Raw genomic sequence first — 25,255 nt, 5'->3', positions numbered from 1 at the left:
TCCAGATGTCCCGATGTCTGGCCAGAATACAGATTGTAATGGAAAACAGACAGTCATGTCTCAGGACAAAGCAGAGTTGATGCAAGCTGACAGAGGGATGAAGCTAGAAGTGAAGCTTCAGTTATTGGCTCTTGTCTTGTAGTCATTCTTATCTTTAATTCCTAGGTAGCATAGGTAACAAGGATGGCATTTGTCCCTTTCCAGATCAGGAAAAGTTTGAAGACCAATATCAGAGGTCCACAGTTTATTTCTTCTGGCTTGTTATCTGAATACTTGGTTGTTATCATAGAATTATTGACACATCTGACTCAGCAAGAACTATAATGTCTTTCTCAGTGGGTTTCTGTTTTCGTGACCATGCTCTGGAAGACAGGTATGGTGTTTGACTGCGTTCACAATGCAATCATCTTAATCTAAAAAAAAAAAAAAAAAAAAAAAGAGAAAAGTAAAGTTACAGAAATAGAAATATTTCCATTGCAATAATCCTTGTGCTAGATGGGCTTATGAAAGAAAGCATACAAATGATGCAAGACTGACATTTGAGAAATGCCTGTGCTAGTATTTTCTTTTAAAAGAAAGCTGTGGAAGGTCAAGTATTACTGGAAATGTTTGGCATAAGATTATTTGTAATTTTTATTCTTTGCCACAACTTTCATTTCAATAAAAGGTGAATTTCAACTGGCCTCTTGACAAGCCAGCTAAGATTAATGCTGCCAAGGAGCTGGTAGAATAAACTAAATGGATGCAAATAGATGTGAATGTAGCCCTTGCTTTGAAAATTGATTCTTACAAAATTAAGTAGTTCTTCAACATCTTCTCTAGTTGGAAAATCACTGTAGATACTTCAGCTTTAGTGAGCTGTACCGTTGAATTAATTTTTATTTATCTTAAATCGTTTTTGTAAAAATTCATACAGACATCCAAATTATCAATTTCATTCAAAATCAATTTAATGAAGGAACATGTAAACAACAATGTCATGTGAAATTCAATATTTTGGCAATATTTTAAGGAATATCTGTAGCACATTAACCAAACATGCTAGGAAAATATTACATCTGGCTACTGTTCACTAGAAAATAAAAAACAAACAAAAACAAAATGGGACCTTTTAAATAAGCACTTCTTTCTTAATTCCTGATATTTTAAGTAGATTTTAAAAAATACTTACTTTAATTTAAATGTGTCTTGTTCTGTTCCTGTGGCAAAACTTTGTTGGGTTTCTTTAAGAATGCAGAATGAGGTCTAAATTGCGTATTCAAGTAAGTATAGTGGTTACATAAATTACGTCAGAAATGGAACTGATTAGAAATATTGATCAAAATTTCCTTTCAAATAGAAAGTTGTTTTACTTTAAGCTGAAGTGAAAAAAAGGAAAGTTTGCTGAGGACTAATGCTGGAAAACTTTATTTTTGCCTTCTGTCTTTCAGAATTTCTGGTTATTGCTTTGTACATTGTTATTATAGCAAAAGTACTATTGTACAATAGGTATTACAGTTGCAGTAATGCATCATGTGAAATATGTGAATAATGCATAAGTGAAATATTCTAATTTTTTACTTTTATTGGAAACATCAAAATAATGAAGATATTCTAATTAATACTAGATTCCCTTTATTGTAAAAATAAAGTAGTGAATGAAACTATCTAGATGACAGTTTGTGCCAGCACACTGCAGATCACTATTGATGCGGGGCAACGATGTCTATATAGTCAGTGTTACTTACGTAGGGGTTGGCTATTTGCAGCTGTTATTTGTGCTCCTAGATTGTTTAGCCTTGGATGCTCAGTAGGGTGTAAGTGTGCACGATGCCAGTTCTTTTCAATTGAGGACTTTGTCATTTAAATTAAGTGAGACTATAATGTTGCAACCAACCGGTGGTTCGGGCCATTGGGAGACACCAGATTTGTTCTCTGAAGTTCATTTACCTGATATTGCGTGAGGGGCTGAAGCCTGGACTCCTGATTCTAAAGATCTTCTCATCCCCTCAGTCAGTATTGCTTCAATCTGGCCTGCTAGCAGTTTTCTGCAGTAAACAAATACTCTTCCCTGTGGATAAAGGGAGAATAAGCAGGAGATGGAGTCAGTGGGGCCAGTTCTTCGTGCAGTTGTCTAACATAGTGAAGTGTGCTCTGAAAATAGAAGAACTTTATCAGAAAAGGCTACCTTCTTCGTTAATTCTAATCCCAGGTTAAAATAGAAATATGGAAAAATTGAAGAAAGATTTCTTGTTGATTGAAACGGAGAGCTTTAATTGCAAATCCATTTTTTAAGTATGCAAAGAGTGCTTCTTGATACTACAGCCCCAGATTGATTTTGATTGTGGGGTAGAATTCTAATAAATTGGAAGTGGTAGAAGTGGAGATGTAAGTTCAGGGATGTGCAAAATCAGGTTTCAAATTTTTTTTAATATGCATCTAACAGTGGAAGCACTAACACCAGGAAAATTTATTGTCATCTTTAGATGCTTACAAAGTACGTTGTCTTCAGAACATTGGTCTCAGGAATCTAAAATGGCTTGTAGGATTCTTGATGAATCTACTTAAGACAATCTTTGCATCAACAGTCAATGCCAGAGGTCTGGATTGGGCGAAATTTTGATATTTTGAAGGTGTTAATGGAAAAAACATATTGGAATAAACTGCGTTGTCAACTTCATAACATAGAAAAATAAGAGAAAAAGAAGTGAAATGTCCTGTATCTAGTGTATTGTGAAAGATAATTCCAGTTTTTCTTTGGTTGAAGTAAATGATTAAGTTTCAGAAGTAGAGTATAAGGCCTTATAGATTAATGGTTCCTTTCTATCTTGAAAACTTAAATGCTGAATGTTCCAATAATTCGTTTGGAATTCAGGTAGGATTTGGGGGGCTCTGTTGATGTTGGTAAGAAAAGTCATCTAAAGCAGGGATGAGTGGTTAGCGTAATAAGAAACATACAGGTAAGACATACAGAGCAGCAGAAATGCCTGGAACATAAGCAGAACTTCTATAAGTAGTAGGCTTTTTATTTTACTTAATTGTTTTATGGGAGTTCCAGAATGTATTGGGTCTGTGCTTTGGTCAATGGTCCATGACAAATCAATGCTATCTACAGGCAATACATCAATATCTGTCCTGATGAAATAACACTGCCTTAGAAACTCACTGCTTCAGAGAAAGAGCTGTTATTTTAATGGTGCATCAGAATTGACTGGGGGCCTGCAAAAACATAAATTAAGATTCATAATCAAGTTCACTCCCACATGAAAATATTTATTGGTTTTCTTAGCATTAGAATGAACAGAAAAACTGAGCAGTCATAATCTCTGTAAAGATGAATCAAGACTTTTTCCAGCTTTGCACCTTCTTGAATATTAATTCAAGAAGGTGGGACATTACACTTTGCAATGGAGAGAAGAGGCAAAAAATGATAATATCATATCAGAAAATGTAGAACAGATCCTGACTATGTAAACCTCCTTTGGAAGTGAACTTTCATTGTATTTAGGAGAAGTTTTTCATAAGAGCAGCTCTGGCCTAACTGTGAATGGTGTGAGAGCCTTTCAGAATCCTGAGAAACATTTTCACACCTCTTCATCCCGAGACATTAAACAATCTTGCGCACATTCAAGAATATTATTCTAGAATACTTGATGGTCTAGAATATCAGTGCCCCTTCTCTGTCCCCAGTTCCCCTTCCTCCTCATAACAGGACATAAATAATCATAAGCAACATCCTCTTCAGAAACAGTCAACTGACTACTGGGATATGTTTTTGTTTAGCTGAAATAGATATCTTTTTTCCCTTCTTAGTTATGAAACTTGTCTATAAAAATTCACAAAGGATTTAGCTCCATGCAGCATTATTAATAATACAGAAAACATCTGTTGATGTGCTTCATTACACTTGTGATTCTTATCTCACTTTCAAGTATTTTTTGGTATTGTGGCAATACGTGAAGCTGTATAAATGCTTTTTTTGGTTGTTGGTTTGCTTTTTTTTTTTTTTTTTTTTTTTTTTAACCACACAGGACATTCTTAATGAAAAATTTTATAAGATGAGTATGCATAGGAATAACATTAAATGGAAGAGATAGAGTGCGCCGTCATGCGTTAAAACAACATATTTTTATTAGCACTAGCACGATTCTATCTTATTCTGCCTTTCATTTACTTGAACTTCTGGCCTATCACTGTAAAAATATACGTACCAATTTTCTAAAGATTTGAGAGGTTTAATGTATTCCTGTCCTCTGTCACAGAAGCAGTCATCAACTTAGCTTTTTTTCTCTTTTTCTTAGTGAATTATCTCATTGCTCCTCAATAAAATCACTGAACTGGTCAGCTCTATCATCACTAGTTGGTCTAGCAAAGAATACAATGGAAAAGATTCAGTGTTTCAAGCTCTGTAACTGAATTGACTTCTCAAGTGAAATATTTTTTTGCTAAGATTGATTTATTACCAGCACGTAGTAATGTTCTGCCAACTTGTCTGTTAATTACAGATATAGGTACGTCTGAAATCCAAGTTTCTTGCACATTCAAAAATTCACTTGCTTTTCTCTTGAGAAAAGAGTTGACCAAAAACGGGGAACATGCATTTTTTTGACATACAGAGTCAAATGTAAAAAGGTACAATAGAGGTCAGCTTACATCACTACTCTATTGAAACACTCTTAGTTATTAATCAAGCAGGGAACAGCTGAAAACCCCGTTTTAAGAAATCACATCTGTTCAAGGTGGGGGAAAAAATAAAGCATGTGCTTCAGTTTCATTTAAACTGTAATCCATCCAGTCGTTTACATCTATTAAAAAATATAGAACTTTTCACACCTCTTTAAAACACAATTTAACATCATTTATTTTAATACATAGTACGTTCCAAATACGTAATGCCTTCTCTGAAATGTCTCGTAAGTGATTGATTTTATAACTCTTCATCATATATCCTTCCAAGTCCTTTGAATTAGTTTGTATATTAACTACAGATAGCATTTAAAGGAAGAGTTGTGGAAATGGTGTAAACTGAAGACGCAATTACTGAAACTGTCTATTTATACCAGTAAGAGAAGGTGAAGGGAGGGTGTTCTTAAGTGCTGAAATAAAATTTCGCAGGTAAGAAGACCTAGTTCCAGGACTTTGATGGCAAGAAATTCATTTACTTTTAGTCCTGATGTGCTTTTATTCTCACCACAATCGGTGGATTTTGTTTATTGAAATGGATGACTCCCAAAAAGAGTATGATTAACATGGCATTATCTTGCCAATCTGACTGGTAGTCCACTGTGTAATGGCTACTTGTGTAATTTAAATTTCAGTTGAACCAATATAGTTTCTGATTTTAGAATTCTCTGTGACCTTTTACTGTCTGATTGCACAATCGACAGTCTGCCTTTATGTGCTTACTGCTTCACTTGGATCCTTTAACATCTGGCTTCTTTTGTACACATAAGTATATGAAAATGTATGTACATACATTATCTGAAAGACATTTTAATTAGATGATAACATGCTCTATGTATCACAAACCACAAGCCTCAGTCAGAACATGGAATGGTTGGTGCCCATTCAGTAGCAGCTAGTTAGTGCTTCGTTTGTGTACTTTTCAGCTAGAACCAAATGGAATTATAAACAACTTGAAGTTTTGCCTTATACACTAGGTATACACAATGTGCCTATTCTATATGTTATAAAAAATAAACAAGTCATGTTAAGGATGTCCCAACTTTAAAGCAGGAGACTGTTTACATTCTAACAGCCACAGTGCTCCAGTGTAATCTGGGAAATATGGTTTTCCAAGAGCCTCAGCTCTCTTTCTGCAAAGTGGGAGTGCTTCTGTAGCAGTATAAAATCCAGTTATGATTAGTAGTTGCTCATGTATTATAGTGATGTGGTGAGTATAAGTGTGCTTACAATGGTCCCTTTGGTGTGATATACATATCTGTTTCAAATATTTGGGGCTCAGTGGAACGTTTTTGTTTTAGCAACGCTGTTTCTTTGCTAAGTATTGAATAATAAAACAACAAAATCTCGGAGGAGGACTGTATACCAGCCTATACCAATACTCAAAAAAGGACAATATACTCAAAAAAGTGATTTTTTCTCTTTGGTATGGAGCCCTACATGAAATTGAGATACTGGTCAGCATCTGGCAACTGGCAAGTATGTTTGCTTGCTAGTTTTTATAGACGAGCTGGAGAAATGAATATGAAAGAATAGATAGCACTATCTGAAGTAGAAATGCTACTGAGTATTTTTGAAGATACCCTTTGTATCAAGATGCTGATGCATAAAAATAAAAACCAAGTGTGGTTTTTTCCTTAATATTATTCAAGTAACTGTGTGATTTTTTCCTGATTTTTAGTGATCCTGTAGGCACTGAATAAATTTTGCAGGAGCAGAATTATGAAGTATTGTTACAAAAATAAATACTGTATTCACCTAGTCATTCTGTTTTGTTGCAGAGGATCTTGATGACCTAAGAATGGAAGGAGTAACAAGTCTGATGTCTTCTGGGAGCAAATTCAATCAAAGTAGAAGTGCTCATCCTGCTGAACCGCAAGCAAAGGTCACATTGAATATCTGTGCAAGATGTGCCAGGTAAAAATCAAAACGATGCCGTGCCACCAAATACATTCTTTTCCCCAAGTTTTTCGGATATGTATTGCACTTTGTTTTGGGTTAGGTGATGACCTCTCCTGTGCCACGTTTTTGTTTTTTGTTTTTTGTTTTAAAAAGCTACTAACTACCCCATGACCTCAGGCATCTGGGTTGTGCAACTTAACGTTTATGCTTGATATGTCCCGTCAACAATGAATCAAAGAGTGTAGTTAGTCTTAGGCCTTACTTCACAGCTTGAAACTATTTTAAGCCTTTCTGTCTCTGAATTTCATTAGTTATTTGAGCTTCTGTGGTTTTTCAGGAGATGAATCAGGGAATTTAAAGGTTCAAATCCAATTTGAAAAGCACCTGTATAAATGGAGATTTAGTTGCACAGGTGCAGTCCAGGACTTCAAATAACTGCTTCTTAGCACTTTATAATCTCATCCTGTTTCACCTCTGAGAAATAATTTAATCGGGTTGAGCCCCTTTTGATTTTGACAGCTGGAAATAATTCTTGCATTTACAGTATGGGGGCCAAATAAACAGTTTGGTGATCCTGTAGCCAAGTCAGCTTGGGAATGCAACACTAACAGAAACCCCTTAAATTTCCTAGATGCATTCTTCTGTGTAGACAAAAGCTCATTTGGAGAAAGGATTTAAGCCTGTTTAAATGACAAAACTAGCCTTCTCACCCTTCTGTTAATGGTTCAGATTAACAAGAACAATACAGAGGCATGCCAATTTTATCTGCCTGCTTTGCCAATGGCTGCTCCATTGTATAGTTTGAGAGGGGATTAACCGCTTGTAAATAAAAAGCAACCTGTGGTGAAATTAAGTCAAAAGTTTGGCCATATGCCACCCTACGTTTCTACTTTTTTTTCCCGTTTTGCTTGTAAGTTACTACTTTTTTAAAGGCTCTTATGTAGGAAGAGGGGCTCCAAAACGCTTTCTGAGCGTTTTTCTCTGGAGGCTATGGCTACAGGCATACTGAGTATCTGTGCAGTGGCATCTCCTCAGCACAGTCGTGGGACCTCAAACTTCAGTTCCAGTACTGCCAGAGCAGCAGTGGCTAAGGGCTTTGTGAGTCCAGGCAGTTTTACTGTTAACAGCGCAGCTATGTGCTTTAAGAAAAAAGTAAACATATACCAGGCATGGGATTCTTCCCAATTCACTGGAAAAAAATTGTATGTGTTACAAAATATTTCCTAACAACTAGCTACGTGAAAGAATGACACCTTTTTTTTCTACTTGCATTGGTTGTCCATGAACTATCATGTAGAAAGGCAAGGAAAAGGAAATGTTAATTTTTCTACATGATCTCTTAGAACTTACAAGTCTGTCATTTATAAGAACTATATAAGTCTTGTATGGATTAATATGAAGCTTAATTAAATTTTAAATTCCCTGAAATAGCTACAAGCAGCAGGTGCCAAGATGCAATATATCCTCTCAGTTCTCACATCAGGGAGCATACCACTCAAATCTTGGGCCAGTCGTAGCAGCCTTGGCTATTGTTATATTGTCCTTTGAGTGTATTACATGATGCTGCAGTCTTGAAATATGAATTACCCTTTTCTCACTTCACTCTCGTGATCAGAGAATGCAAAGCAATACTTTGTCACCTGTAGAACTTTATGACACTCGCTACCCTGTTTAAGAATGTCAGAGAGGAACTGGATGATACCTGCTCGACTGGTTCTTTTTGTTCTTCTGGTTGCAGTTAAACAATTTCTTTAAACTGCTGATAGACCAAAAAATAGACCATCTTATCAGTGGCACGAGGCTTAAAATAGAGCTGTGTATTGCTTTTGTATTCTGTTGTGGGGAAGAACTCTGTGTGTTCTGTTGTGATCAAGAAATCTATTGATTCTTTTGGAGCATTCCTTTCTCACTGAGTTCGAGGACACCTGTCCATTCTTCTTCAAGACAGAGTTCTCATTGCAGTAGCTCTCTTTTTTCAATTTCTTCGTAATGAATTTGTCAAATGACTTCTGGCAGAAGCTATATGTTTTTTTCCTGTTTTCTTCCCATGAGCAATAATTTTTGCTGTTACTGAGTGATACAGTCATTGAAAATAACATCAGAAAATCAACGTCCAAGCAGTTGGATCATCTCTATGAAGGTTTCTCAGTGTTGGTATTTATCTTCATTGTTATGTGAAAACCGAGTATTTATTTTAAGGTCATTATACGGTATTGTAATGCATTTATTTGTTCTAGAAATTTTAGTTTCATTCTTTCATATCCTCTAAGTAGTCTCATGTGCTATACATACTTTGGGCCTTCATTGTAAGCACATTTGAATAAAATTGAAAAAGTAGTCAGTGTAAGTTGTTGTTATACGTACTTTTAGCCACAATTAAGCACATCTGTCTTCTTAATTTTATCCATTTTTTCATCTAAGAAAGTGATTTGAAATGAGTGGCCTATTAGTTGGCCGTGGGTATTCTGTAATTAATGAGACCTGTCAGAACAGATTACCAAATCATGTTTACTGCAAGTATTTTGGCTGTCAGTAGGAGGAATATGACTTTTTTAGACAAAAAAAAAAAAACAACCCTTTTTTCAGACAGAAGTTTAATTTTACTCTTACGTATACATAATCCTAGCTCTGTCAAATTACTGTATTTTTTTTAATGCTCCATCGTTATTTCATTGTACAGTCATGTTACCTCCTATGATACATCCTACACAAGCTTCACTTGAACATTTTGGGGCTCTTCTGAGAGGGATTTCTGATGCAATGTTTGACAGAGTGTTACAAAAAGGTCTTCAGAAAGCAGGCCAAATGGGAGTCCCTATAGAAAGAGTTATAAATCTGATTTGTTGCAAAGCAAATTAAACACATTTTACATTTTGGGAACCACTTGGAATGCTGCTGAGACTGCATTTGGTAAAACCTCCTCCATCACTTTAAGAAGCTTTTTCAAGAATTGTAAGACATGAGTCTGAGAATGGACAATGGTAGAAATTCATATTTTTTATTTTTTAAACAAGTTTTTTAGAAACTGACATCTAATCATGAATGCTAATAATTTCACCAACCATCTTCAAGAAAAACAGATGGAGTTGTCACAGCCCAAGTCAGCAATTTTAATAAAACATGCTTTTCACCCGTCTGGGAGATGAGGGGAATCCTTTCAAGCCTATCCTATCACACCATGTTATTTTTTTAGAGTTTATGATTTAAAAACTGAAAAAAAAAAAAAAACAAACCAAAAAAACAACCACGAAACGTCTGACAAAAAGAATAATAAAAGTAGGCATTAATTCTCCCGGAGTATAAATAGGTTTGTAGGCTGGAATATAGCTGTAAGAAACAGAGAGCTTACTGTTTTCTGTATAGATGTTTCACAAACGGTGAGTAAAATGCAGATGGATAACAGCTTTAAGAGGGTTTTCAAATGGAGAAAATAGCCACAGGACAATGTTATTCCCATAGTTGCTCTTGAACTACATCACACGTTAAGCAGCATATTGAGTCATCTAAATAAAAGGGTGACATCATTCACAAGGTAGAACAAAGCAAGATTTGTAGACACACAAAAAAGGGGCTACAAAAATAACTGTATTTAGAATAATTGCTTTTTGAAGTTTTGGCAGGAAAATTAGCAAAAGCAATTTTAGTGCAGCCAACCTGGATTTAGATCTCTTGAGCAAAGTGTTTACAATAAAAATTCCATTTTGTCTAGGGGTGCAACTAGTTGGACTGAATGGACTGACCTATTCTGTAAAACAATTTTGTGATTTCTTTCTCACATACAAGCAAAACAAATTGAGCTTCATTTTCAACTGATGAGTCATAAGGCACCTTCACACATAAACTAAACTCATATGTGTTAAATAAAGGTGTAAGTGACAAATTGTAAAACTGAACAGTGCTTCCACATTTTCTCACATCTTGTTACGTGTGCACTGAGAGTTTTGCAAGATAATAAGATAATATTGCTGTACTAAGGCCATTTGAATGAAGTTTAACGGTTTTTTTGTGGTGTTTTTTTTTGGAGGACCACCCATTAGCCTTGTATGCCCACTGCCATGCTCAAAAGTTAAATCTTGTTCTTGTGGAGTCTTGCCAGTGCATTCCTGGAAGTAAGAAGCTTTTTGTTTTTAATAGCGCAAGGGCTGCATTCATTCTTCTTAACATCAATAGAATACAAAAAAGGGGTTGCATGTGATTAAAAAAGAAATGGGATTATAGAAAACATACTGTGCCACAAGCTTGAAGGCTTCTGAACAAGAATGTTGGGAAGGAGCACTCGTTGCATACAAATTTAGGTTTGAGATGCAATATATTTAGTTAATAATTTGTTTTAAGATTATTTGGAGTACAAGCACAGTGTCCTCAGGCCTTTTAACATATTTGAGAAATCAAGTATATGGGAAGTGAATCTGTAAATTAAAAAAGTAATCACAGCTTTTCTAACCATTGCCATTGGGATGTGTATTAAAGGTCAACTTCGGTAGCTTGCGTTGATAATGTAGAATACATGAGATGCTTTGTGCATGCTACCATTTATGAATACTCTCTGAAATATCAGTTTGGAAGAATTATTCAAAAACTCACACATTAGTTTACCTTGCCTGATTTAGTGTTGCCCTGCTTACCATGTGTATCTCTTAACTCCTTTACATGGTTTCTTCTCCCATTAATCTTCAAATTAGCTACTTTATATACCAAAGCCAATCAACTTTTCTTTAACCAGCTGCATTTTTACATTTTCGTAAACATTGTTTTCTGCAGTATGGTCTCCACAACTTCCATGTGTACTTGGTATATACTGAGATAAATGGCATGGTACTGTGTGAAATTTAAGAACCACACATGGGTGCTCTGAAATGTAGAGCATAGCTTCATGACATACTTTCATGAGGATCATGACAGTGTGGAGGGAAGAAGTGAAGGAACCAGACAGAGAAAAACAAATTGCTGTAGACATTAATTTCTATAAATTTGACAGAAGTTGCAGAATAATGATGATGAATAGAACTCTTGTCTGAGTTAACCTTTATGCATCTCTCTAGCAAATAACTGAAATAAATTTTTTTAGTCAGTAAATTCTCTGGTGTTCATCTATCGTAGATGTTTTAGATTCCTAGAAAAGTAAGAGTTTGTGTGGAGCTACTTTCTCTGTGTATTACAGAGCTATAACAATAGTAATGAGATGTGAGGTGACTAAGAAATATGTGGTGGAAAATTTGGTGGTAGACTTTTCTTGAGTACAGTTATGTTGAAGTAATCTAGTGTCATTCTTGCAACTGCAGTGTTATCAAAAACCAAGATGTGATGGAATTAGATAGGACTTATCACTGGAAATAATTTCTTCCTTACAGAATTGGTAGTGAAGCACTGTGTATATGACTGAAAATCCCCTTTTGTTCCTTAGACCTTAATGTCCTAGTGTAATGTTTTGTGGAGAGTAATCTAATAATAGTGGATCCTGTGACTAAATGCTGAGATTTGATAGGAATGAATTCTAATTTCTAATGTCATGATATATTATAATATCTATTTGGAAATCCAAACCTTTTATCTTCTCCTTAGACTCGGCCTACAATTTTAATTCCTTCTTTTCCTTATAGCTTTCTTTGCAGTTCCCCAGAGGTCTGTGCAGATGCATTGGGAGTATTCTTTCAGAGCAGAGGGTGCATCCAAATAACTTGCATTTGAATATTTTATTGTGTTTCCCACTAGTTTCCATTCTGTAATCTGTTTTTCCTTTTTGCTGGCTTGATTTTTAAATTTTTAAAACCCTTTATTCCTTGCTAGCTGAATACTCAATGATAAATTATAAGGGGTTGACTTGTCCTGTTGTACATTTCAACGTGCTTTGAATTGTCTAGAGTGCAGCCTTTTACATAGAAATGTTATGAGGAACCCACTTGGATTTGCGTTTTACTTGTTTGTAAACTTTTAAAGGTAAAAGCTAATTTCTGTCTAGTCATAAAGCAAAAAAGTAGGAAATGTAAGATATCCTGTCATAGAATTTATATTTAAAATCAGTCAATAATGTGCAAATGTGGCAGAAATAATAATCTCTGAAGATCTCCTTATAACCTAGTTTGGCTCTGTATACTGTGACGTAGCACTGGGGAATGGATGCAGGTATATGTGTGGTTTTATACATGTATATACATAAGGAATAGGCTTTGTATGTCTGCTTAGGTTGTAAGGCCAGGTTAGTCACTCAGTCTTCCTGGTAGAAACTTTCTACTGGGATAGTAATTCCTAAAATCTGAGAAGAAATTACTTCAAAGTTGCAAAGGAAAGAAAGTGTTTCCAAATTAACGTGATTGGTTCAGATGTCATTTTGTGGGGAAGATTCTCAGTCTGGACTTCATATATTAAGTGTGAAGAAGTTTCTTTTTAAACATTACCAAAACATTCGATTATGTATACATATTTATTTTCTGATTCGTATTTTATGTTAGCTTTCTGTCCGTGTGTTATTTCTGAGTGGCTATTCTATGGAGGAAGAAGTGTGGAACATTGCAGATGCATTGTGTTACTATTTTTTGTTCTTAGTTTTCCTTTGTTTTCTATTTTGTAAATGTAATTTATTGGCCTCCCATTTGACAGAGTTGAATTTTCCACATGTTTGTGCTAGCTTCAAAGACCTTGTCCTAGGTCTTCTAGGCAGTTTTAGTGTTTTATTTGCATCTTTTTCACTTTAAAAGTGGCAAATAATAGCGCTTTATGAATTTTAATAAATACATTTATAAAATTTCCTGAAGAAATTCTTTGGAGAATTACAAAGAAAGAAGATATTTTTCCTTTTGCTATAACTTCTTATAAGATAGAACAACTGATAGAACTGTGAAAAAATGGAAAAACTTACATTGAAAAAAATAGTCAAAACAATTAGCCAAAAGGTGTTGGGGTGTTTTTGGCTGAGTGATCCATTTGCCCAGGCTTGATGCAAAAAGCCCTACAAAAGTCTTCGCTTTATCTTTTGTTGATTTGTAAGTGTTAAATACATTTAAAATAAATGATTTCATTTTTCTTTTTCTTGGAGTGGCAAACCACTTTGGTGTCTTATTTGTTCTTTCTCTGAAATAGAAAAAAAGGTTTTTTTTTTAAAAAAAAAACACCTAGGAAAAAGTTTTTACTAGTTCTAGCGGTTCTTAGGGACAAAAACCACAAATGAAATTTTAGGAGTTAGTCTTTTGCTAGATTGTCAGAGAAACACACTTGTGTCTTGTGCAAGCACTGCCTGCTCTTGCACTGCCTAGTGCTCCACTTGAGCATCTGACTATACGCAAAACAGAGAGCACCTGTTTCATTTCAAATGATTGATTTTGAGTTCTTGGATTTATGATTGACTTCTACAGTACACAAGTTATTATGACTTTTAATCCTGAATTTTAGTTTTATGGAAAACACCCAGCGAATGTGTGTTTTAAAAGACTGACAAGGTGTGTTTATTTTGAAATCTTAACTGTGGCATAAGAAAGGAATGATATAAGAGAGGAGATTGATTTCTGTTTGAGGCACTGGTACCATAGAAGCAGACTTCTTTTTCTTCCTTTTTTTTTTCTCACTGGGTAAATCCACCAAGCAATAATATCAGACATATCTGATGTTCCGAAATATTATGATAATTACAGTATTGTCTGTTACTGAAAATTATGTGAGCTATGAAGAAACCATTGTTTTCACATGAAAGATATATCACTTTAAAAGGAACAGTGGATATCAGTGTGTTTGCACTACATAGTATTCTCAGAGATGACTTCATCAGCTGCTTTTGATGTAACAGTTATTTTGCTTCCTTAAAGGTTGCAAGTGAAGGGTGGGATTGTTTTTGATATTAAAAAAACTATCTGTAGGGAAAGGGAAGAACTCTGGAGAAAGACTTTTTCTGTTTGCATGTTCGAAATTTGTATAGCAGGTACATAAAATTTACAGGTGAACTGCATCTTATAATACATACCTGGTGCATTGATAGAACTGCTTTTGCAAATGTGGCATGTGGTGCACTGAGTCCAGATAGAGACAGCCCTACTGCAGCTAACAACAAGGAATTGGTGTCTGATTTTAGTTCTGAAAGAAAAATACTGTATGAGATTCTGATATGAATGAATGATGTGTCACTAAAGCATCTTTTCTAAGAACTGTTGTTCAGCTGATGCTATTTTGACCTTTTTTTCTACATCTCAGGCTGCTTGTAAAAGAAAGAACTGAAATAACAGGGGTGATAATCCCGTAAACATTAAAAAAAATATACTGTTAAGAAATTTTAAGGAGAGAAGACTTAAAAGACATTTTAGTTCTTTCGAATGTCGTAATCTTGATTTGCGGTAGTATAAGCAATAGGAGCATATTTGAAAATGAAATTAATGTTTGCCTAGCCCCGGAGATTATTATTATACTGTCTTAATGGAGCATGACATCTGTTTCATCCTGTCCTTCATTTGTAGAACTTCACTGACAAAACACATTCGACCCCTTCCAATAACTTAAAAAGCCCAAGCCGTTCCCCACCATTTGCCTTCTCGGGTGTGTGCCTTGCAAGCTAATTCTTTACTGTGATGTTTATAGATCCTTCATGTTTGGTGCTACACTGTGATGTATATCAGCAGTAGCAGTTGCTTCTGGATGTGAATAATACAGGGAGAAAACCAGCAGCTCACGAGCCTAAGGAAGCCTCTTGGTCATAATTTGAGTCTCTGGATAACATTTTAATGTGGCTCTTGAAGACACACACACACACACACACACACACACACACACACACACAACTCTTTCAGAAGTCCTGGAAAAAAAAATGTTTCACAGGAGAAGAAAGAGTGTTAAGTCTGAAAAGACTGACAAAGACTGTAATTTTTCTCCTGTGAGATAATGGTTTGAAGCCAGCAGCAGATAAAAGATTGCCGTAAGAATGGTTTAATTCCCCATCTTGTAAAAGGATTAGATAATTCAGTCTCTTTATGGATTCCTTACTCTGGGAAATATATTTCCACTTTCGGTTCTCCTCAGAAATATCTGCGGAGTGTACTTATTTAAATGCACAAAGACCTGCATTGAGGAATCGTGAAAAGGCAAATGGCACACAGAAAAGATTATTTTGCAGGCTCTGTCAATGTGTAAATTTGCTCAGCAAGTGAATATTCTAGTTTTACCAGCTGAAAGTATTATGGCTGTGAATTATGTATTGGTGATATGGCAACTTTCCACAAAAATCTTTGAGAAGTAGCTGGAAAAATTTGCACAAAGGGAATGGAATCTATTTGTTTTTTTTAAAAAAAAAACTATGGCTCCTATGAATTTGCAAATCATTTGCTGTTTCAGTCTGCAAATACTAAGAAATAATGTCCTTGTGTGCAAAATTAAGACAGTGATGCCACTGCTATCAGCGAAAATGGAATAATTTATGCTGGACTGTACCTTAGATCAGGGTGTAGCTCAAAGAATCTGAATGCTGTATATCTCTGGTAAGTAAAGACAGCGTTAGTAACAGCAGTCTCTGAGCTTTGCACCACTGGTTTAAACTGCATTTATAAGAATTACAAATTTCAATCAGAACATGCATAATGTGTTGCTGCTTTTAATTTCTTACATGTTTTTTGTTCTACAGTAAATATCTGTATTTATTCATGTATTCTTAGAGCTTAACTTTGGAAATGTCTGCCTGAATAATGTTCTGCTGGATAATCCAATAGTTCTCATGCTTCATTTCTCCTCAATGCAGATGCCTCCTGTATTTTGGTCTATGGTGAAAACAGAAGCTATGACACTGATTTTTTAATACAACAAGGTGCCATATTGCAGAGCTTTCCCATTGTTACTTAAAGCTTGGGAAGTGCCAGCCATTCATTACTCGCTGAGTTCACAATCCTCTGTTGCTTGCCTCCATAGATCGAAGACATTTTTCTTCTGCAGTGAAACTGAAATTTGTATTAACTTATTTTAATCTTCATTAGGAAGCAAGAGTTATGTAGCGAAAGCAGATGGAGAGTTTCACTAACAGAGGAGTACTTTGCCTGTGTGTGTGTATATATATACGTATATGTATATAAAGCGTGTATATTTAATAATATTTCCTACATTTTCTCCATTACATTAACTGGCATAGTCTATAATAATGGAGAACTCAAGTCTTCTTCATCTGTACCTGTGCATACACTAAGAATTTTGCTGGTACAGTTTTAACATTTCTGTTTTTGTAAAAGACATTAGTAGAACAAATGGAATAGGTCAGAAATTCCTGGCATTATGCTTAGGTGCTGGAGAAGCGCTGGATTTTACACCAGGAACCGAGCATGGATCTAGTGGAGACAGTAAGTCAAGGTATATGAGATCAGAATTTGGATTGGTATGTTTGGGAACACAGAATGAAATAAGCTCACCGTATTATAGGCAAGTCAGGACAAATGATTATAATGCTTGGAGTATTGTTACTGGTGTGGTGTTGAGGTTGCTAGGGAAAGGTGCAAGAAAACATTCAGTGTAACCTAAAAGCATGTGGGGGCTTTCAAGACTTTGCTTGTCTGACCGCCGTTGCTATAACATCCCTCACGTTATGAATATATATTTGCTTTAGGGAAATTATAATTCACTATTACAGTGATATCGGAGAAGGATGTCAGATGAAGATGTGGTGTTTAAAATAACAGAAAGGAAGCAGACGATCTGAAAGAAAGAAAAAAAGTTCTCATCTTGACTGAGATTTCCTTTAGTTGCCAAAGAAATGCCATCATATGTTTCTTCTGTGAATAAGTTTGTGCTATTCTTTAATCTTACAAAATCTGTATTACACTTTTTGAACCAAATTAATAAATACTTCATAAAGAAACTAAATCACTGAAGCATTAGGATTTCTCTCAAGAGCATAGTTGTTTGAAGCAATTTAATGAAAATAAGTCATTCAACAATTCAAAATCTTTTACATTAAGATTCTAATGCAAACATGACACTACATCTGGTTTTCAGAGCTGAAAGCTATTCTTTGTGACTGTAGCCTTAAAATGTGCACTGATCTTGAGTGAATGTGAAAATAGCTTTGTTGTTCTTTTTGCTGAAATACTTAGGGTTGTTGTTTTTTCTGAACTTTCCTCTACTTCTCACTGTGTTTATCTAAAAGAAGTCAGCTGAGTCTTCAGCAAAGCATATCAGGAATTTTCCAATGAAATGTATGTTCTTTAGGAAATAATGATTCATAGAAACTGAAATATTTTACAGAAATTATCCAGGTTCAACAAAATTTAGCTAGCAGAGAGATTGGCTGGAGCTGCAATCTGCAGTCACGTTATTTCTCAGTCCCTCTGCGGGGAATGCCCTTCTATGTCCTGAAGCCCCTCAAGGAATATTTCTTTATTACTGAAAAAGATGGCAGAAACATTTGTATTGTCTGGAATTAACAGGATTTTGGGGTTTCTTCTCAAGTGGAACTGCAAAATTATTGCTCTCCTCTAGGGAACATCAGAATTTGGGCAGATGAGTTTAATAAAAAGAAGTCCCATGATCATTTACCAGAATCTGAAGGCCAGCACCATACAGAATGATTTAGAACTCCTGCTTGTATTAGTATTTGTGTGATGATTAAAGAAGAGCTTGTCCAAAAAATGCAAAACCTGCTTCTGTTCTGTTTTTTTTCTACTTGCGAAGGAATAGGATCAGAATTGGATAGTTGAAGTTTTTAACCCACATGTTTGGAATATGGGCACATCAGTTTGTCAGAATAGTATTTTTTTTCCCCAAATTCATTAATATTGCACAAATGTTGTTCAAAGATGAGCATCTTTGTATTATATTATCCTGCCATAACAAGGAGTATAATTTCATTTACTGCTAGTTTTGAGACTATCACAGGGCAACAGTGCTGATAAAGAGGACAGTCATAGTGTATACTAACATCAGCAATTTAATGCAATAGAGGAATTCATAAAAAGGAATTCATCTTAATCTATACGTGCTGTCAAATATACACAGTGAAATATATACATACCCACTGCTACTCTTAAAGCAGCTCTTTTACCTCTGAAAAATCGGTTTTACTCAAGCAAAAATATTTTGACAAATTTCAAACTTGAAACTGCATACTGTACTTAAGTAATAGAGGAAAAAAAAATTCGACTTCCTCAAATGTTTTCTGTTAGTTTTATCTTTAAGTTGTAGTTTGATTGTGATTGTGCAGCTGTATGAGATCATAAAGCTTTGCTTTAGGAGAGCCACAGGTGGTAAAGTCACAGCTTCTGAAGTATTACTCTCTCCTTCCATCCTCAGTAATCCCATTATTTCTTACTTACCCATTGTAATCTGTCATTCTGGAATGCTATTAGATTTTGTGATTCGGTGATTTTTAGATGCAAACAATGAATTGTTTATAGTGTCGTTCAGCCTGGAGAAGAGAAGGCTGCGGGGTGACCTCATTGCAGCCTATCAATACCTGAAGGGAACCTACACCCAGGAGGGGAGTAAACTCTTCAAAAGGGCTGACAATAGCAGGACTAGGGAAAATGGATCCAAGTTGAGGGAGGGAAGATTTAGGTTGGATGTTAGGGGGAAGTTCTATACAAGGAGAGTGGTTAGGCCCTGGAACGGGTTGCCCAGGGAGGTTGTGGATGCCCCGTCCTTGGACGTGTTCAAGGCTAGGTTGGACGGGGTCCTGGGCAACCTGATCTGAATGTGTGTGTTTGGTGGCCCTGCTAGGCAGGGGGGTTGGAACTACATGATCCTTGAGGTCCCTTCCAACCCGGGTGATTCTGTGATTCTGTCGTCTTGCTTTTCAACTTCTAAGTGAGGTCATCAATCTAAGTAATCATCTAACATCTTTCTAAAGCAGCAAATTACCATAATGTCAAGAAGCTGTCCTTATGTTGGACACTGATGGGTATCAGAGAGGTTTGAAAGCAAGACCCCTAATTCTGTAAATAAATAAAAGAACTGGGGAATTGAAATGACATGCCACACAGCTAGTCACAATATGCAACAGCAATAAGCTCATCCAGACTTTGGATTCTGTTGATGTTTATTTTCTTGACTAATATGAGGAGTTCTTGGAAGGACTACCTTTCAGATAGTAGTGACAACTTTCCCTGCACATTCTGCTTAAGTAATATCAGTTTGAATAATGCATCACGAAGAAGTATGTCCCAGTGAGCTGTGTTAGAAAAAGTAGGTATAATTTCAAAAGATTTACATATCACAGAGATCATATCACAGAGTTCCTTGTACAGGGATTCTTTCCTGTGTCTACTTCTTTACTGTTATAATTCAAATTATATAGGTAGCTCCAAATGTAATATTTTTGGCAAAGCTAAAAGCTACTCTATCAAAAAAACTTAATGGTAAGTTAATGGAAAGTTATCAGAGTTTAACGAAGTTGTCTAATGGGGAATATAGTGCTGCTATGAAAATTTTATTGATGACTTAAAAATACTGTACAGTGTGTATTCATTCACAATACTTAATCATTCCTTTTTTTGTATTGACAGAATGTTCAGCCAAGCATTGACTGACACTCCCAGGTCCATTTCTTCCACACAGTCTTCCAGCCACTCTGCCCCGACCCTGTAGCATTCCCTGGGGTTGTGGCGAAAGTGCAGAACCTGGCACTTGGTCTTGTTGAACTTCATCCCATTGGCTTCAGCCCAGCAATCCAGCCTGTCCAGATCCCTCTGTAAGGCCATCCTACCCCCCGGGCAGGTTGACACTTCCTGTCAACTTGGTGTCCATTGCAAACTTGCTGAGGGTACACTCAATCCCTTAAAATCTCTTGAAAAAAATCCAAGTAGAAGCATTTGTGGTGATTCATCTACCTTATTTCAATTTGCACTTGTTTTGCAACAAATGGAGCTAGAGTAGGAACTAGTATCTGGAGTTCTCTAGGGTGGTTCTGCTTGTACTGGCAGCAGGATGGGATCAGAGTCAATTCTTTTCTACCTTTGTAATCATAGAGATTTACAGAATAATGTGTTCTGAGGTGTTATCAGGTAGGTAGAATTGCCAGGGAAGTCCTGATGATGCTAAAAAAAAAAATCCAGGATCTTATATTAGTCAAAATTGAGTTTTGTGCAGGTTGCTTTGCGAAGTCTTCTGTATTAAGCTGAGATTGGAAAAGTTTGAGTCCTTCTAATGCTTGAGTAATATGAGGATTTATTCTAGTATGAATCTCTATGTAAGGATGTAAGAAACACATAAATACATTGAAAATTTTATGGGAAACTGAGGCCTAGATATGTGAAATTCATCCACTCACCCACCCGTCAATCTGTCTAGTTCACTCAGCTGTTTCCTTCTACAAAGGCAAATAATGAAATAGCTTTTTTTACTAGATCCATTGGAAAGGTTTTTTTTTTTTTCTATGAGGCATTGTGTTTACTTAAATATTTAACATAATTTCATGAATATAATGAGAATCATGTAGATTGTTCATGTCTAATTGCATTGGGTTTGGATTTATGAAATCACATAATGGAAATGGGTTACAAAATCTGGAAAATCCTGGTGGAGTATGAGAATCTCCTACCTACAGTTAGAGGTATTTTTGCATGAGTGCAATATAAACATGGAAGTCTGGAGTAATTTTTCTTTTAATAGTACACAGGATGGCTGCAGAGGAGAATGTCTTATCACTTCTGGTTCTGTGATTTCAGGTTTATCTTTATAAGCTTGAATACATGCTTGCAGTATGCATGCATATTTATGTAATACAGGACGACAGGGCAAATATAAAGCAAATGGAAATTGTGTGGTTTGGAGATTTTCTTCCATTACTTTTGAAGTTAGTTTTCTCCTTGTTTGAATGTCTTTATGATAGTAGCATGAAAGTGAAGATGAGAGCAGCATGAACAGAAGTTTGCTTCTGTTTTACTGTTGTCTTTTGAAAAGCTTGTTCTGCAAGCTAAATTTTTAAAGGATTTGTAACTAGAGCATACAGACTGGCTATAGAGCTACAAAGGATTTGTAGAAGTCATTTTCAAAATTAGGTGTCTTTTAAGCTCTACTCTTTTGTTGCCCTAATGAGTTTTGAGTTCTATGGAACTGCCTCCTCAGGCCAGAGTTGTTATGAATTTATATTAAGCCTTCTCTCATAAAAGGAAATAACAGTAATTATTGGGGGAAAATAATTTTTTGGAAGATGGATTAAATAGGTGTGAAACTCACGAGATGTGAAAATTGGATAGGGCTAATATGGAGGTTCTGCTTGGTTTCAAAGGTTAATTGAAAGATTCGTGTAAAGCTGTTGCAGAGAGTGAGAATACAGAGTAAAAGATACTTCTTTCAGGATATATTTATTTCCTTAAGGTCTTATTTCAGTGCATTCTGAGAATTCCTGGGCTCTGCAAAATTGTGTTTTCTTATTCTTTTTATGTCTGAATAAATTGAAGTTAAAATAACCTTTATGCAAATGACAACTGTATTGCTACAAACCATCTCTTCAGAGCAAAATCTGTGCTCAAGATCCATAGGAGCCTGAAGAAGGATAGTGGATCTCTTGAGATACTCATTAAAAAGCCAGCAGTTACAAGGCCTATTTTTGTAAATTACTATCAAGACATTGCAGTTAGTTGATGCAGGAGGAAAGCCTGAAGACAATACTTGCCTTAAATACTGGATATTTATTTTAAAAAGTAATAGAGAAGGAAGAAATATTCATGTGTGTATTTCTTCTGGTGGGTTGCCTTTGGCTAAGGGCCAAACTCCTACTCAGCCGCTTGTTCATTCACTGTCCTCAGCATGACAGGGAGAAATTATGATGAAAAAGCTTGTGGGTCAAGGTGAAGGCAGGGAGATTGCTTGCCAGTTACTGCCATATGCAAAACAGACTTACGGAAAATTAATTTGATTTATTGCCAATTAAAATGGATTTGGCTTATGAGAAACTAAAAGATGCATTTAGATCACACTTTTCCTCCCCTTTTCCCAGGTTCAACTTCACTTCTTCATTCCAGATTTCTCTACCCACGCCCCCAAGCAGTCAGTTTGTAACACTTCCTCTGGCTGGTCCATCGTGGCTCTCCATTGGCTTTGCTTCTTTCAGGAAATACTCACTTGCTCCACTGTACTCACATGGTCTTCTTGGTTTTCAGTGGATGCTGTGGTCCTCTCACCTTGCAGTGGCACAAAATCTGCTCCAGTGCCCGAATCACCTCCTTCTCTAAGTATGGTTTTCCTTCTGCTATTTCCGCTCTTTTCCTCTACCTGCCTTACATCTCTCCTCTTTCTTAAATGCATTTTTCCAGAAGTGCTGTCAGATTGGCTTTTGGGCATAGCTGTGTGCACTGGAGCCAGATGGAAATGCCTGTGTCCAGTATGGGGCAGCCCATGTCCTCTTCTTGCTAAGGCCAATCCTGGCAACCGCCCTGCCACCAACACCTTGACACAGTGCAATCCTATTCGTTTATTTAAACCATGTACAATTCATTTGACTGTTTTCTAAAGGCTAGTTCTAGTTATTATATGCTCTGGAATGATATGGTTGGACCATAGATGCTGACTGTTCAGCAAAGCTACTCTTTTAGTTAGGGCAGTGTTCTGTATATAGTGAGAATTAATATTTTTATGTATCTTATCAATGGAATTTGCCTATGTTTTTGTTCTGTTTTTCTACAATTTAGATTGCAAGGAGATAATATGGCAGAAAGGCCAGAAGATGTCTCCATGGTATCTCAAACTTCAGAGCCAGCTATGTCAGACTCTGATGGTAAGTTAGATATTTGCTGCACATCAAAAAAAACCCAAACAACAACATTTTGTATTTAAGAGTTAATGTTATGTCTACAAGAGAAAATTAAATGTTTCCCAAGGTTGTTACTGGGCACATGAACTCAGTCATGTACACTTAAATCTATTAGAAATGTCCATAATGTAGTTTTCGCTATAGCCCACATTAGCACTCCAAAATAATTCTTTGCTGTATTTTGGAAATGTCTCAGGTCAGTAGTTTTGGGTCAGTATCTTAGTAGACAGTTTTTATGTTAGCACAGAATTTTGGATGTAACATAGCTTAGTAGTATAGACATGTCTTGTCCATTGGCAACTGGCCTGTATGCTAAATAATGCTGTCTTTGGAATATTTAATTTAGTAGTACAAATTCATTCACAGAATTGAAACAATATATAGGAAAAATAAAGATTTAAAGAATTTCTCTGCATTTAAACTCAGTATCAAAAGTGCTTCAATGCTCTCCCTTAGCACTGCTGGCAAGAATTTAAAACATGATTCAAAGGAGTTTTTACAAAAACTGAGAACAATTTATTTTCCTTGTGTGCACATAGCTACATGTTGTGCTAATTTAGTCAGGACACAGTCCAATTTCAGCTTCTACTCTGGTTCTTAACACCTAAAATCTAATGGAAAAAGCACATTCTAGGGGATATCTTGCCAGAGAATGCCCTGCTTTCTTATGAAAGATTATCTTGATGAAGATTATCTTAGCTGTCATTGAAATGGAGATAGGAAAGCATATTGTTCTGTCTCTTCTACTTCAGGTCAGAACAGGAGGAGTCTATTAACTGGAGGATTTGATTTGTAGTTTCATCTTCAGTAGCTGTAGATAAGTTAGTCATGTTGATTAATTAATGTAAAAGAAATTGTAACTGAGAAAGTTTTGTTATTTTGAATTCTTCTGCTAAATGTCTATTATTTAATGCCACTAGGTGTGAGGTCATCCTGAGCTTTTATACATTTTCACGTTTGTAAAGCAAAACGTCAATATTAGTAACTAATTTGTCTTCAGATATACTGATTTTGTGAACATACATGGTGTAATGCAGTTATACAATTCATTTTTCCTTTCATTTGTCATTAATTGCTTCATTAAAAAAATTGTTAGTGCAATAAAAATCTCAGAATATCACGCTCTTACCAGTTTGATGAAGTTCATCAGTGAGAGAGACCCAGATTGCTAATGTAACTGAAATCCTTTCAAAGGAAGGCAAAATTCTTCTCTTATGAGGGCAATCCCAAGGCGAGGAGATAATGGTGGCTTGTTTGGGATGGGTCATGGAATATATACAATTGAATATCAAACAATTTGTTTTGAACAGGCAGATCTCTGCCTTCGTTTTCCTTTCACATGTACCTTTGCTATTGTAGTGGAAATATACTGCTATGCCACCCCCTGAAACTGGAGGCTCATTATTTTTACTGGGAGCAGACCGTCAGTAAAATGGTAGCTTGTTGCACAATCATAGGGACGAAGACACTAAAGATTAAAGAAGATGAAACTGTCAGAAGATCCTGGATGCTGACTAACAATGAAGCTGTGGGTGGAAGCTGTGTTTTTCATGGTCACAGAGTATGGACCACAAGAGTACCGTAGCCACTTTAACTTGGACCACCTTACATGCTTCTGTATATACTAAGTATGATTAAAAGGGGGAGGAATAACCCTTTCCCTAAAGACAGGGCATAAAACTTAGGTAGGTGAGGCAACGAGATTCGTGTTGTTATTTCTCGTCTATCTCATGTCTGTAAATACAGATGAACCTGTTAGCTGTATAGCTAGTAAACAGCATTGCCTCTAGGGCAAAAAGACTGAGGTCAACAGTAAGGTACTGCCAAATTTCTGACAAGAGGCTTTCTCAGAAATGTTCAGCCTTTCAAATTTGTTTTGTTTTGTTTTGTTCTCTTGGTTGTTTTTTTTTCCTAAAATGTTGGCTAGTAATATATTTTGATTGAAAGAAAGAAAGAAAGAAAGAAAGAAAGAAAGAAAGAAAGAAAGAA

General features: G+C 35.8%; 1 protein-coding gene across 1 annotated transcript in view; it reads left to right on the top strand.

The window, feature by feature from the left end:
- CUNH8orf34 (chromosome unknown C8orf34 homolog) overlaps window positions 1–25,255 on the top strand; it is a 162,966-nt gene that overhangs the window by 103,198 nt on the left and 34,513 nt on the right. Inside the window, exons 8-9 of the mRNA XM_042840024.1 lie at window positions 6,444–6,579; window positions 23,145–23,230. Of these exons, the coding sequence (XP_042695958.1) occupies window positions 6,444–6,579; window positions 23,145–23,230 (222 nt within the window). The remainder of the gene's footprint in view (window positions 1–6,443; window positions 6,580–23,144; window positions 23,231–25,255) is intronic.

This window comes from Centrocercus urophasianus, unplaced genomic scaffold (genome assembly GCF_019232065.1).
Source record: "Centrocercus urophasianus isolate 14NV4802_14NV808 unplaced genomic scaffold, USGS_Curo_1.0 seq_11, whole genome shotgun sequence".
Classification (NCBI taxonomy): Eukaryota; Metazoa; Chordata; class Aves; order Galliformes; family Phasianidae; genus Centrocercus; species Centrocercus urophasianus.
The sequence above is the reverse complement of the archived record's forward strand: the minus strand, read 5'-3'. Positions and strand labels throughout refer to the sequence as shown.